Genomic DNA, 10,089 nt, shown 5'->3' with positions numbered 1-10,089 from the left:
AAAAAAAAAAAAAGAAGTAAAATGCAAAGTGTCTGGCAATGAGTAAAAAAATCGCTAAGCATTCAAAGCAGCAGCAATCTACCATGCCCCTGGAACTGGCTGGACTTACTCTTTTGGAAACCTGTAGCTGACTTAATCTTCCAAGCTTCACACTCTGATCATCTTTGGTCACTGCCAAATTGCACGCTCTATCAGTCACCTCTTCCTCCACTTCTCTGGTGTTCCCCTTCCCTAACCCAACCATCGATTTTTTCCTCCTCCACTCTAATCCAAACATTTCTATAATGAACAAATGATTCTATATCCTCATTTTCTCCACGGATCATTCCATCCATCCTTGTCTTAGAGAAGCCTAGTTCTAGCCTAGGAACAACTTGTTCCTTGTGACATCTCAAGTAGACGCTGCTTGTTCTCCTACATATGGGCTACTTCATAGTTGAGAAAAACACTCAAAATCATCCTCATTCATCTTTGTTGCTTCCTAGACCATCATTCCTCCACCCTTTTATGAAATTCCCTGCTTTTTCTTATGCACATGACATCTACCAGACTCTTTTTTAACCCTTGCTCAGATCCTCAAATAATGACCTTTTATAAAGCATTCACTGCTTTATCTCCAGCTCTTAGAATAGTGCCAAACCTATTAAGCCTCAATGAATATGTATTGAACGCAAGAATGAATGGAAGGTTAAATGGGATTCTAAGCGATGCTCTACTGATAATAGTCCTCTGTGTATAATAGTGTGATTGACTACAAGGCCATGTGCTGGAACCATACCACATCAGTCCCTTACTGTATTATATGTGAACTATGGTTTAATATGCCTGTGGTTTACATTGATTTTTGTTCCCAAATGCTACTTCACCTGCAACAAAACTGAAGGTCCTGTTTCTTATATTGGTCAATGACCCTGAAATAATCCTTCTTATGGGACATCTCTTCTAAAAAAAATTATTTCAGGTATTATCTCTTAGAAAAATGTTGCCTCCTTTGTGAACCCGCTATCTGCTCATTTCAGTTGATATAATATTCTATGTTTTCTCTTCTTCTTGGCTCTTTGCAAACTTAAGTGTTCAGCTCTGTCACATCAATGTATTGACCCTTATGGTTAGCATATTCACAACTCTTTCTCCTCATATTTTTTCCCATTTTCTATTCATCTTTTACTGCTTATATTATATGAGTTTCTTTTTTTGCAAAAGGTTGTAAATGAATTATTAAATATGAGAAACACTCTAAATCACTAAAATGGAAAGAAAATCTTTTTACTTACTCTGTATGCTTGACCAATACCTCCATTATCAGCAATGTTTTCTCCCAGTGTATTAATTCCATTGAGCTGTTAAAAAAGACACTTTATTAGGATTGTTTTTTTTTTTAAAAAAACACCAGCAATACACTGAAGATTGAATGTGTCTAAAACTTTTCAAGAAAATGCTAATGACATACGTGCTGTCCACCTGCCAGGTCCCAGGAAAAGTTTCCATACTGATACACCATGCACTGGGATTGCTCTTTAAAGTTACTTGCAGACTGTTGAGTCCACCAGTCAACGAGGTCTCCATCTTTGTTAAAGTTTCTACCTACAACATATTTATTTAAGTAAAATGGGAACTCATTGCAACAAGAATTATAAGATATCTTTAATTCAAAGTGCAAGGACTGAAATACTGCTGTGTGACAGAACATTAAATTAGGCAGACAATGAGAGAAACTGTCATCCCTCCTCATCACAGAGTTGGCAAAGCCTGGACTGCCAGAGCTTTCTTTGCTGATATGTCTCAGCATTGACCCAGACATTTCACCCATTTGGCTCTTGATATCTCAGAAGAGGCCGCCAGACAAAATATTCTTGAAGTTATGCCTTGTTCTGTTGAATGGTTTTTACCTGACCCAAGTCTGTTTAGTTTGATATTTCGAGATTTTTTAAATGGTCAACATTTTATTCTGGCATTTTTATATTCCTGGACCCTTCATAGGACACTGTGGGCTCATAGTTTGCCTCTACCTCGAGCACACACAAAAGTCTTTTTCTCCTGTAGCTTCCCTGCCAACCATAAACTACATCGATCTTTCTGCCTTTTGAGCTCCAATTGCATTTATATGTATCATGTGTTTTGACACTTAATATTGCCATCTTTTTCATGTTTGTCTATGATGTAGTGATTAAGAAAAGGGCTATATAGGCAACCTACTTGAACACACCTGCTGGTTCTACCAGTTCCTATCTTTGTATCTTTGGGCACATCTTTCATATGCTTTTATTTTTTTCCACTTGGAAAATAGAAACAGTATTAGAACCTACCTGTAAAGATTGTTGCATAGTTTGAATTAATAGACACTTAGTAAGTCTTTTAAGAATTCTAACATTCCTGTCTCTTTTCTTTCTCTGGCTCTCTAAAATGGGGATTATTTTCTCTTTATTGTTCTCTTTCTACTTTCTTTCCATTTGTGAATGAAATTTGTCATAGATTTAGCTATCACCTCTTTACTATTTCATGTCTTTATTCCTCTCAGGAATTCAGCTTTGATTGAAACTCTAAATTGATTTTGCCATTTAGGGTGGCATTTAAGTGCCTGTTTGCAAAGACTTGAACTAGGTAGTAGGTACAAGATTAAAAAAAAAAAAAGTCTCTGACCCAAAGCAGCTTAAGAGTCTTATGAGCACTTGCAGAGACAATATTTTCTGATTTTTACATCTGATTTTAAGACATATACATGCAGCCTGTCTTTTAAGAGTATGACAAGACACGTCATATACAATCAGGAAACTAAGACCAAGCATTATCACTGCTGCTGACAAACACCATAGTATTTTTCCAATAGGAATATTTACTTCATTCTGCCAGAGTGTAAAGCACACATTGCTCACCTCACTATGAGAATTTTTTTGATCTCTTTAAGCAACAATTTAAAGGGAAAATTGAAAGTGTGGTGAAAATTAGAGAAACGATACATGTTTGAATAAATGTAGCTTTGTAGTAATAAATTATAATAACTCAATCAAATTTATGAGCATATACCTCAGCCAAAGGAAAATGTCAACTGCACTTTACCATTGTCATCAAAGCCATGGGTGATTTCGTGTCCTATGACCATGCCGATGCCCCCATAGTTCAGTGAGTTGGACTGCTGGGCACTAAAGAAGGGGGGCTGCAGAATGCCAGCTGGGAAGACTACAAGGAGAGAAGATAGTTAGAGATTATTTGTGGCATAATTTTTAAAAAAGTTTTATTTTCTTAGAGACAGTCCTCCCTCCTCAGCTTCCTGAGTAGCTGGGACTACAGGTGCATGCCACCATGGCATTATTAAGTGATGGCAGGCTTGGGGGTTGGCTTTGTGCTGGCTAAGCTGCTGTTCACAATGTCAGTTTCACTTAGTTATATACAAAAATCTTCTGTAATAGAAGCCAATGCAGGCATTTTATTATGGATGACAACAGAGTTCACCCTGGAGTGGGGCTATAATCTGTGATTTATCATCATGATTCACTTTACAATCTCTTTTAAGATTGTTTTGTGCTCTAAGGAGTTTGGAGCAAAGGGAACTAGTAACCTTCTTTCAGAAGGTTCTTTCACCCTTATAAATATTTGGAAGAAATAGTTACTCAATAACACCAGTATTATTTTTAATGTTATCGAAGAAATTGTATCCATCTACAATAATATCTTAAATAAACATTGCCCTTCAATTGTAGGTATACTTCTATCACATAACCTTACCTTATTTTCATCAAGGCACTTATGACTACCTCATATTCTATTTATTTCTTTATGATCACAGTCCTTCCTTTTCCTGTCTGCCCCAATCCTACTCCAGGTCCTCAAGTATTAGCCCTTGGAGAGCAGAGATGTGTGTGTCTGTACATACATTTGTTTATGTTTTAATTTCATACATTTTTCTAGTTCATTATCTAAATACCTACAATTGAACAATACCTACAACTAGAATAGTACCTGGAACATTAACAGTGCTTAGGAAATGTGTTGAATCAATGAATAATCAATGATAAATAAATGAATGATCACCCTAACTTACTAATGTGTCCTAAAGAGTTTAGTAAATTAATAAATGAATAGTAGTTTTCAATATGTCTACTCTGACATCTGCATTAACTTGCTAACTTCCTCCATTCAGATGTCTCACAAACGTGTTATATTTAATGTGTCAAACATCAAATTCATTTTCCCCTCTAGGCCCTCACTCTGTACTTTTTCTGCTAATGGCACTTGAAGGGTCTCTATCAGCAAAAGTAAATGTTTCTGTTTATCTTAGATGTCTCCTTTCTTTTACAGTCTTTTACAAGTCTGCTTAGGCAGAGGCTGGGTGAGGTAGCTTTCAGGAGCATCTTTATCTCCTCCTGTCAGTATTACTGTCCACACATACTCTCATTCCTTGTCTCAGGAATGACTGAATTTCCTGATCAGTCTCCCACTTTCTGTCTCACCCAACTGTAATCTATTCTAAATCTAATCTACTCTCTGAAACTATCCTGCAGCCAGATTAAAGACAAATCTGGGCATCATCACTCTCCTGCTAAAAGTCTTTGGAAGGCTTACCATTGCTTGCTAGCTAAACACATCTTTCTGGCCTATGGCTCCAGGGTCCTCTCCCCTCTCTGCTTCCATCATATCCCGTATCCTCTTATAATATAAACTCTGATGAATTATATTTCACTATTCCTGAAATATACTAATAATATGTCTTAAATACTAATAAAAGATGGAGATTATCTTACCTTGGAATATACTTCCCCTGTTTAATAAAATTTTGGATCATATTACTTAGAGGTCATTAAACTTTGACCTTAGAAAGAAATTAAAATTAAATTAATTAAATGTTCATAGTTTAGTAATTCCATCTTTAATGGCTTAAAACTCTAGTATCTACTAAATAACTGAAACATTATTTTCTGTAATAAAAAAAAAAAACCTTCAGTATCAACACCTATTAAGTGCAAAGCCCTGGGTCATTGCCATGCAGGACATTAAGAATATAAAAGAAGGGCCCTGACCTTAAGATTTTTAAGATCTAGTTAACACAGAGTAGCACATGTTATTTCTTTGTCTTTCAGGTGGACTGAACACAATATAACCTTGCATGGGCTTCAGGGATAAATATTAGATATTTACAAAGAAGACTTCAAAGTATCTGAGCAATTTAATTGCTCTCCAGACCTCTACAAAAATTTGGAAAGTTGCCATAACAGTCAAATGACACAACAACAAAAAAGTACTTTTGTCCTTAGAGAATTTTGATGAAAGTTATACCTCACGTGTAGCAGCCTGAGCTAAACGGAGCCATGAAATTATTTTTAGCTTAAAGTATAAAAATTATGTGCAGTACTTTATTAACTTAAAGTGAATGCTATCTCCCACACTATGTACTTTGATTAAAATCCACCCATTATATAAAATGCTGTTATGAAACGTGCTATCAAGACTAAATATTAACTATAAAGATCCTGCTGCTTTAATCATGCCCCGATATGCCATCCTTCAGGCAAGTGATGAGACTTTTATGGTTCTTATTAAATATTAGTCTTCAAGTTCAACTTTGCTAATTATGACCTCCTTTTTTACTTTGTCAGCTAAATCTCTGTAAGGAGGATTTTCCCCATTAGCCTTACTGCTGTTACCTAGCAGGTGTCACAACTGTTGTTTATAACCAACTGCTTAGTTGTGCATTTTTTATGTTCACGATTGTCAACAAGTTAGTTAATTAAATAAGTCATTGGGCCATGAAGCAAAAACTGTGTCTCCTCTTTCCCCCGCCTTTTTTCTTTTGCCTCCCCAACACAACTTTATTTTTTGAAGGCTGCTAGCAATTCAATTTTAGAATATTTCATATAAAGCCTAAGGCAGCAATTGAGTAATTGTTTTTGGTGCAAATTAATTAAACTTTTTTGTTTTTGTTTTTTGAGACAGGGTCTTACTCTGTCACCCAGGCTGAAGTGCAGTGGTGTGACCTTGGCTCACTGCAACCTCTACCTTTCAGGCTCAAGAAATCTTCCCACCTCAGCCTCTCAAGTAGCTGAGACCACAGGCGTGAACCACCATGCCCAGTTAATTTTTTTTGTAGTTTTTGGTAGAGACAGGGTTTTACCGTGTTGCCCTGGCTGGTATCAACTACTTAGCTCAAGCAATCAGCTCACGTCAGCTTTCCAAAGTACTGGGATTGCAGGCATGAGCCACCATGCATAGCCGAAACATTATTTTTATATTAAATGGAGTAATAATATGTTTGGAAACGCTCTTAATTTTCAAGTCTGAAAATAAAACTCCTAAGAATAAATAAGTCAATTTAGAACATTTAACTATCTCAAGGTATTTATATTTGACACAGGCTGAACACACTAAAGAAGTTATATATTTGAGAAATTAAAAAAATGATTTAAAAGATTCTGCAATTTTAATGGAAAAGGAGAATACATTCAATCATTTCCTTGACTGAGATTTTAAGGTTTAATACGATGACTGAACAGCACCTAGAACTTACAGAGAACCATATGACAAAAGATTGAAGTGCAGCTTTCCTAATGTCATGCTATGGAGGCCTTCTAGAGCTCCATGAAGTAAACATGTAAGGAAGAGGAACAGTGGATTAAGCACTTTTAGTTTGCCTTCTTTCTTGGAAATTGACTTCTTTTGTTGATATGAAGAGGTAGGAATGCATACAACTTGGAATGTAGTTTACATGTGTGAGTTCTAACAAAATGGTGAAAACTGAATTAAGAAGTAGAAATTATTGATATGAGTAAGTCTCTATATAACAAAACAAGTGCTTTTTTTTTTTTTTTTTAACATAACAACATAAAATGACCAATCCCATGAGAAAGTGTATGCAATCTAATCTGGAGTATTTGTATGTCTATGTGTGTGTGTGGAGGGAGGGGCTCACTTATGGTGGCACATGCTATTCTATACCAATCCTAATTTTATAATGGACATTATCCCAAATCCATTAAGACAGTGTTGAAGAAGACATGTATATAGGTATGTATGTGTGTATTTATATTCATATACACATTTGTTTTTCTTTTCTTTTTGTTTTTTTTTTGAGACACAGTTTTGCTTTGTCACCCAGGCTGGAATGCAGTGGCGCGATCTCAGCTCATTGCAACCTCTGCATTTGGGATAAAGCAATTCTCGTGCCTCAGCCTTCTGAGTAGCTGGGATTACAGGCAACCCACCACAGTGGGCTAATTTTTGTATTTTTAGTGGAGATGGGGTTTCACCATGTTGGCCAGGCTGGTCTCGAACTCTTGACCTCAGGTGATCCACCCACCTTACCCTCCCAACGTGCTGGATTACAGACGTGAGCCACCACACCTAGACCACATACACATTCCTATCAAGAAAAAAAGATGGAGATTTGACTCTTCAACTATTTTTAGGTAAGACAATCCCTACTTTGAAGATTTAAACTGTCAAAGAAGAAAGGTGTACATTTCAAGGATTTCTCCTCTTTGCTGTTCAAGAAGCAGACAAGCATATGAAAAGAAGTTAAGTTTTCTTATTTTATATTTCCATTGGATCCTTATTTTAAGGATCTTGGAAAAGATTTTTTTATATAATTCAGAATTGTTATTATAGCTAATTTTCGATTTGCCAGAGGATTATTGTCTATTTTGTGAAATACGGCACTATTGGGCCACTTTTACCTTCCTTTTCCTTTTTCTGTATGCCTCTTTGGCTTCAGGACATTATACTCAAAATGAAAATATTTTCAGCTCTTCTCTGATTGGGGAATCTCTGAAGTGGGTCAATTTTGAGCCATCTCCAGGGACTTGGGGTAATTCAGAATCAAACAAGGTCCTGTCTTGGCATAAATGCCTGAGCTTACTCTAGAGAAGGGCTGAAGGACTGAACATGCCAGAGTGGTCCTACTGAGGATGCATCAACACCAGGTCCAATAGGATCCAGGGTCCTCCCTGGGCTGGACTGAAATGAAGCTGCATCCCTTAGTCTGCTCTAATGCAGCACTAAGGGGTCTAAGTTGCCTTGCTTTGACTTGGGATTCCATTGAAAGTTAACTATTCTGTTTGTCTCAGGACCCAATGAACTAGACACTGACAGAACTACTGAATATTAAAAAGAGGGCTTCAAGTGAAGACTCTCTAGAGATAAAGGCATTTTAAAACAAGATCTGAATGGTTTCAAATAATATAAAAGACTGACTTCATAGGTTCTGATGAGTTGATTATTAAACAGGTTCTGGTCTGGGTTGGGGCAATCATTTCCCTAGCCAGAGAACATTAGCTTAGACTTTGAGCTAAGTAATTTTAATCTGAGTAAACATATCTTACTTATTGTTTATATGTTATACAAAATAATCTTTTCTGGTTACTTTATACAGTTTCAGGTCATGTACCATGGTAAATTCCAGATGGATTAAGGTTTTACTCCAAAAATAGAAATCATAAAAATACTAGAAGAAAATGTAGATAACTTCTTAACCTAACTCTTTTAGAGTTGAAAGCAATGGGGAAAGGCATAATCAAACTTTAACATAAAAATATACAATTTATTTCAAGGTTTTTTTTAAAGCCAATGATAAATATCTTGTAAGAGTTTTTATAATTTCTAATCTAATTGGTAATAGAATTCAATAAAAATGAGGCTTACAACAGACTCTGAGATATAAGAAGAATGGTTTAGAATAATGCTGAGGTTATCTTCTCTCTTAATTCTAGACCACGTTTAGAAAGGAAGGGCAGGACTGAGTGCACCTGGAGAACTGAGTGCACCTGCAGAAGCTTGCTCTACTATTTGTTTAGAATATTTCTGGCAGTACTGAATCAGTTGAGTACCTTTCTAATGCTAAAAACCCCTTGAAAATAAAATGAGCCAATGTATGTGATAAGTGATATATGTGATCCAATGTATGTTCAAAGATGTCCAGGCCTTCCCAGGAAGAGGAAATATTTTTGTCATATTATGTCATTCAGTTATTCATCATATATGATAATTTATTCATGTATTAATCTGAGTATATGTCTGTAACAGTACTATAAGTGAACATATGAAATTTTTTTCTTTTTTTGATCAATTGTGGCCAGGTAAATACAATTTCATATGATTCAATCTAATATAATTGAGATTCCAACTTTCTAAAGCCCTTGGAGCCTTCCTGAATGGAGATGACATAGAATAGGATCATCTCTCACAGAGGCAGCATACAGAATTGCCAGGAGGACTAGATCTGTGAAAAGTTGGCTCTTGAAACCTTAAACCATTTTTAGAAGCTAATGTTTAATGAGTCCTAAAGTCAATATGACTTTATATAGATATATTCAAGGGACTTTTAAAAGGTACTTAGAAATAAAATAAAAATATTTAGAAATAAGATAAACCATTTTAGATATAAATAGGAATATTGTAAAAGAAACAAAACTACTTAACATGACTTGTACTAATCTGAATTTTCCTATTATAGTGAAAAAAGGTACACAGATGCATTTACTTTCAAGAAATGTATTCAGTAGATCAATAACTCAGCCTCAGCTGTTCTTGTTTAGAGGTACTGTAATTGGTCATACAATGCGCTACAGGTTTGGAACAATAGAGAAATATTAAATAATCATTTAAGAATACACCTTACCTATCTGATTTCTTCCTGAAGAGTAAAATGCATTGACTACAGCTGCTCCACTTATCCACCTGTAGAAAACATAAGAACTCATTACAAATGATACCGCATTATCTGATTCAACCCACTCACACAATTAAAGCAATATTACTATTTCTAGATGAATCTTAACTTTCTGTTTGAAACATGATCAACAAATTAAAATTAGTTCACTAGTTGAGAGCTCATTTGAAGGCATTTCTATTTCTTGAAAAACATCAGCATATATTCAAGTCTGTAATCTTTTGTTTTATTTGCATGGATTTTTTTGGAGGCCTCTGATGTTGCAAAACCTATTCAAATATATCACTTCAGAAATTGCAATGGGGTAACATTGTATTGAAATTTATTTAGGTTTATGTTCCTGATACTAGGTTACTATGACAACCATTCTGGAGCAGTTGACAGAATACTGAAGTGTGGGTCATTAAAACTTCAGATTCAAGTATATATATATA

The 10,089-nt window shown here is 35.5% G+C and overlaps 1 protein-coding gene across 1 annotated transcript in view; it reads right to left on the bottom strand.

Annotated features, from left to right (window-relative positions):
• Positions 1-10,089, bottom strand: part of MME (membrane metalloendopeptidase) — a 91,017-nt gene that overhangs the window by 14,057 nt on the left and 66,871 nt on the right. The window contains 4 exon segments of the mRNA XM_017847381.1: positions 1,275-1,340; positions 1,451-1,584; positions 3,058-3,177; positions 9,605-9,663. Of these exon segments, the coding sequence (XP_017702870.1) occupies positions 1,275-1,340; positions 1,451-1,584; positions 3,058-3,177; positions 9,605-9,663 (379 nt within the window).

This window comes from Rhinopithecus bieti, unplaced genomic scaffold (assembly GCF_001698545.2).
Source record: "Rhinopithecus bieti isolate Rb0 unplaced genomic scaffold, ASM169854v2 scaffold_28987, whole genome shotgun sequence".
NCBI classification, from domain to species: Eukaryota; Metazoa; Chordata; class Mammalia; order Primates; family Cercopithecidae; genus Rhinopithecus; species Rhinopithecus bieti.
This window is presented reverse-complemented; position numbering and strand designations above follow the sequence as displayed.